This window comes from Cynoglossus semilaevis, chromosome 5 (genome assembly GCF_000523025.1).
Source record: "Cynoglossus semilaevis isolate Cse_v1.0 chromosome 5, Cse_v1.0, whole genome shotgun sequence".
In the NCBI taxonomy this organism is placed as follows: Eukaryota; Metazoa; Chordata; class Actinopteri; order Pleuronectiformes; family Cynoglossidae; genus Cynoglossus; species Cynoglossus semilaevis.
This window is the reverse complement of record NC_024311.1, coordinates 5,340,400-5,345,516: the sequence shown is the minus strand read 5'-3', so window position 1 is coordinate 5,345,516 and position 5,117 is coordinate 5,340,400. Positions and strand designations below refer to the sequence as shown.

At 37.6% G+C, this 5,117-nt stretch overlaps 2 protein-coding genes across 2 annotated transcripts in view; one reads left to right on the top strand and one right to left on the bottom strand.

Moving 5' to 3' along the window:
* Window positions 1-1,251, top strand: part of sord (sorbitol dehydrogenase) — a 2,953-nt gene extending 1,702 nt beyond the window's left edge. Inside the window, exons 6-9 of the mRNA XM_008310079.3 lie at window positions 116-181; window positions 295-473; window positions 606-727; window positions 889-1,251. Coding sequence (XP_008308301.1) covers window positions 116-181; window positions 295-473; window positions 606-727; window positions 889-1,054 — 533 coding nt within the window. The 3' untranslated portion in view covers window positions 1,055-1,251. The remainder of the gene's footprint in view (window positions 1-115; window positions 182-294; window positions 474-605; window positions 728-888) is intronic.
* A 1,052-nt stretch (window positions 1,252-2,303) lies between these two features.
* Window positions 2,304-5,117, bottom strand: part of apba2b (amyloid beta (A4) precursor protein-binding, family A, member 2b) — a 46,410-nt gene continuing 43,596 nt past the window's right edge. The window contains exons 14-16 of the mRNA XM_017032672.2: window positions 4,964-5,083; window positions 4,096-4,236; window positions 2,304-3,665 (exon numbers count right to left, since the gene is read on the bottom strand). Of these exons, the coding sequence (XP_016888161.1) occupies window positions 3,594-3,665; window positions 4,096-4,236; window positions 4,964-5,083 (333 nt within the window). The 3' untranslated portion in view covers window positions 2,304-3,593. The remainder of the gene's footprint in view (window positions 3,666-4,095; window positions 4,237-4,963; window positions 5,084-5,117) is intronic.

Here is a 5,117-nt window from a genome sequence, read left to right as displayed (position 1 = left end):
GGAATTGTACATCTACTTGCATGTATTAACCAGGAAAACGTGATCCTCAGTCCAACTGTTTTCCAGTACTTGTTCCAGTACTTGTCGTTCATAGTTTGATGTTGTGTACTTCCAGGACCTATTGGGTTGGTCTGTTTGCTTGTGGCCAAAGCAATGGGAGCCTCAAAAGTCATCATATCTGGTAACACAGTCAAGACACTGTTATTGACAATCAGAATATGGACAAACATACAACAAACATTCTGAATCAGTCAACTCTTCTGGTGTGTCATTCATTTCATTTTCTGTGTTCAGATATTGTCCCAGAGCGTCTGTCGATGGCTAAAGAGCTCGGTGCAGATTTCCAGCTGCAGGTTAAGAGAGAGAACGGACCACAGCAACTGGCCAAGTCTGTAGAAGACCTGCTGGGAGCGCAGCCTCATGTCACTATTGAATGCACTGGTGTGGAGAGCAGTGTCCAAACTGCCATATATGTATGTATTGTAACCTTTGGTATATTTGATAGAAGTGCGGGATTCGATTGGTACAGTGTTGAAACATGGAGCGCTCAAGTATGTGTTGGTTGATAAAATTATCTATAAATATTACTGACTTTTTTTTCTAAGGCAACACGCTCAGGAGGTGTGGTAGTTCTGGTGGGTCTGGGCTCAGAGATGGCAACCATTCCTCTGATAAATGCTGCTGTGAGGGAAGTGGACATCAGAGGAGTTTTTCGTTATTGCAACACGTAAGACTGTATTTTGTCATTTGGCAAAGGTAGTTCCCTTTTGGTGCAAAGGTCACAGACTATAATACTTTGTTTCCTTTGTTAAATCTTCACTCATTAGCTCCGAAACAGTTTCGTTTTAGTTTTAAATAGTCTAATCATTGCTTTTGCTGTTTTTCCAGCTGGCCAATGGCCATCAACATGTTGGCGTCAGGTAAGGTCAACGTGAAGCCCCTCGTGACCCACCGTTTCCCTCTGGAGCAGGCAGTCCAGGCCTTTGAGACGACCCGTCAGGGGGTTGGGATTAAGGTCATGTTAAAGTGTAACCAGAATGATCAGAACCCTTGACCTGACCCACTGCAGCAAAAACAACAGTCAGATCAAAGAGTGTGTGATGAGGAAATACCTACGAATGGACGTTGGACCTCACAGAGATAACAACAACAGAGTATCTATAAAAGTAAATAAAAATAACAACAGCATTGACCCAGATATACAATTACAACAAACTAATAATAATATTAAAAAACAACATTCTAAAGATATTTGGATTTGTATATATTTATTTAACATTTGTGATTTGAGATATTTGGATTTGTATATATTTATTTTTGTGATTTAAAGTAAAACAATTTTAAAATAAAAGCTACAAATTTAAATCACAGCCTGTATTTTCAGATTTTTACCATTAGAGGGAACCAGATATTAATACTATTATAAGCCAGTTGTATTAACTACATGGGTATAGGTACAATGTATATTATAGTAGTACTTTAATAGTATGTTATATAAGGTTGTAATTATTTATAATACTAAATATGTGATATGTAATAAAAAATATATAATACTATATGTAATATAATAGTACATAGGCAATATTATATTAAGGATATATGCCTTAATAATATAATATGCCACAATTGGCAACCAAATTATTTAACTTTTATAAGCTATACCACATAAAACATAGATTTAAATTTCTGTCTAAACAGCAGACCTAACAGATCTAACCAATAAAAATAAAACAAAATCACTAAATTAAGGGAATGTCATTATTAGTATTTTTAGAGTTTTTTTTTTTTTTAGTTTATTTGTGTTTTAAAAACTTAATCTTCTCAAAGTTTTGTTTCCTTGTTTTAAAGGGCAATGCTTTTTAAAACTGATTTACTACGTCCTACAAATAACTGTTATGTGACAGTACTAATAGTTAATAGTTGGATCAACTATTAGGTAACAGGTCAGTTACCAAATAAGTTACAAAAGCTATTGGTACAAATCTTGTAATTTCCCTGTTTGGGTTTATAAAAGTGTATCAATTTATTTAACTTAAACATACTCGTGAAACTGTTGAATTAATTCAAATATTGAATTTAAATAGAACATTACTAATGCAATTTGAAAGTAAAGAAACATCTACAGATTGTACACTTATACACATCTGTGTGTCATGGCTAGAGTTTAAGGAAACAAAACAAATGTAGATTTTCTTTATTGAAAGAAATGTCACTAACTGACCAGTGCGGGTGTTTGATTAAAATCACTTGTTGTTTAAATGGTCATTAGTGAACAGGTAAACTGACAACAGTACACACTGTGGCCAAGTTCAGTTTAGTTTTTATTTTCTTGCCACAATGACATGAAACTACTATACGAGGCATGCACACACACACGGATAGTGTTAAAATGATTCAACTTCACTACTTTGCATTTTAAAACCAGTCCTGTCCTTTCTGCTTCACCTGTGTGCACACAAACAACACACACTCTGTCCAACTTCCTCTTTCCGTCTCACAGTGTGTCCGACACTTCACTCTGTCACTGCGTCAGGAGCCAACGATACAGATGTGAAAGGGTTTGCTGAGCACAACAACAAGACAAGTTGCTCCTTATGTACAGAAATTCTAATACTGTTTATGGCAATGAGACAGTTCACACAACACAGTTACATTCACAATCCACTCATAGTGTCTATGAGCGTCAGTCGGCAACATTAAAGATGTACATAGAGTAGAGAACACGTCAGAGTACTGTCAGATTTAACATGAGCTTTTTTTTTCTTCATGTCAAAGGCATAATCGAGGTGAGTTTTTGTTCAAATGTGTGTGTTTGTACATGAGTTTAAAAAAGGCTTTCTTACCCAGAGGTTGAACTTGTGTATTGCCGTAATGTGAAGTAAAATCAAAAAGAATATGGCATTTCTCCCATAATCCCCTGCTGCAGGCACGGGTCCATTCACATGACATCATATCACCTTATACAGACATCCTCCACACATATTTTCTGCCTGTGTATTTGACAAGTTTTTTTTATTAACTTTTTTTTTACAATATCTGGCGTTTAAGTACGTGTGTCTTGCCGTCATCAAGGTCATGGTTCAGTTACTATTTACAGTGCAGCCTCAGCCCTTCACACCCTGCTGCCTTCACTTAAAGTATTAGCAAAATATGTATTTACATGACAAATAAATAAAAAGACAAGGAAATAAATCTATACAGGATGAATCATTAAAATGTTCTATTGCCTGATGTGAAATATAAAATTAATGAATTGTGATAATGAGTGCAACTTATGAAGTAGGAAATAAAAGCACATGCCTGGGTGGGACCAATAAATAGAAATAAACCCCACTGTCATGCCCATGCGCACACACACACACACACACACACACACACACATTCAAACTAAGAATCATTTTCTGAGAGATGAAAAAATAGGCCTGTCATGTGAACTAATTCATTGTTACAGCTTAAATAAAGGCAGAAGGACGAAAGGTTGCTAACACAGAGCAAGGGGAAGAGAAAGAAAGAGGCTGAGAGATGCTGCCTCACCATCAGGTCAAAGGTCACCTCATCAGTAACTCACGTTCTGTCACAGAGGGAGCCGCTGTTTATATGTACAAAGGCGTCTCCTGTCCTGTTAGAAGTCTGAACATCGCAGCAGGCATGGTCTTCATGTGGATCTGACGGGAGGAAAAAGCAAATGAACAGTGAACATTTGTACCTGGCTGTAAAGTATAATCATTTCAGCAGGGTCTGTAAATTGAAATACTATTGAGAACCTGACAACGTGTATATTTTTATCTGCACAACCCACTGTATGAGTTGCTGCCACCTAGTGACTGGAGGTTTGTTATCATTCAAGCATTACAGCATGGGTACCATATTCCATTGCCCCACTATTTGTACTCCTTTATGGAATTGTGAAGCATTTTTTTGTTTATTTTGAACTAAGGGTTTATAGCCTGTTTATACGAGGAGAGAAGAGAAATCTCTGATGTTTCGTGAAGGATCTGCGTTTGTTTATTTGTAATTCCACCGTTGTATCCAGTGCTGGTACTGCGTGTGCAGTACATGAGTGTGTACTGTATGTGTGGGTGGGCTAGTTCGAACCTCGCCAACAGAGTTGGACAGTGCCTGGACGATCTTCTCGTGTGCCGTGGCCACCACGCTCTGACTATTGATCTCTATGATCCTGTGACCCACGCGGACTCCTCCTCGCTCAGCGATTCCTCCTCGCATCAGACTGCAGATCTGGGTGGGAAAATACAAAGATACACACACACACACACACACACACACATACTCTGAGTGACACGAAATTTCTGAAAGAGTCACCATCTACTTTTCTTCAGGGATAAATGAAAAATGTCATCTCATGTTGCTTTTTTCGCCACAAACACCAGTGCGTGGACGACTGAAATCATGTTCAGGTTTTTAAAAAGCTTGAATAACTTTTTATAAGATTTTTAAAGGGTCGGTTGAAGTGTTTATATCTACACTGAAGGTGCAAAGGTGTAAAGAGACACACGTTTTAATCTTCCTTTTTCACTGCCAACTGCTGGCATAATCTACGGTGAAATGTTCTCACCAAAGCAAAGGTGAATAATGATGAAAAAAGAACAAACAAATAGAAGATGAAAACAGTTATTATACTAAAGTATAAACAGTTAGAATAGTTATTTACTTCATAGATAACAAATGGAAATAGGCCACACCTCCAAGCTAAACACCACACGGCAAACTGCAGTACATCCTGTTGTCACTTACAAACACTGTCTCATTCAATCCTCACACAGAAGCAGCTTTGTTTTCCAGCATGTGTCCAGTCAGCATGTAGCCCCACAGTACACTACTGAAGCCAGGCTTCAAATACACACACATACATTTTGTCTATTGTGTATTTATTGTCTTATTTTTATCTCATAAGGAAAATACCTAAAACTATTTTGTCAACTCGGATAAAACAGATCAAACTTACGATGCCGTTTTGGACACTGAATCCCAGCTGATATTTGAGATCTGGTCTTTTAATGAGGACAGTGGTGACAGGAGGGCAGCTGACGATGTTCATTTTCACCTGGACCTGGTTCTTTAAGCCCTTCAACGCACAGAGCAAACACATGATCATCATG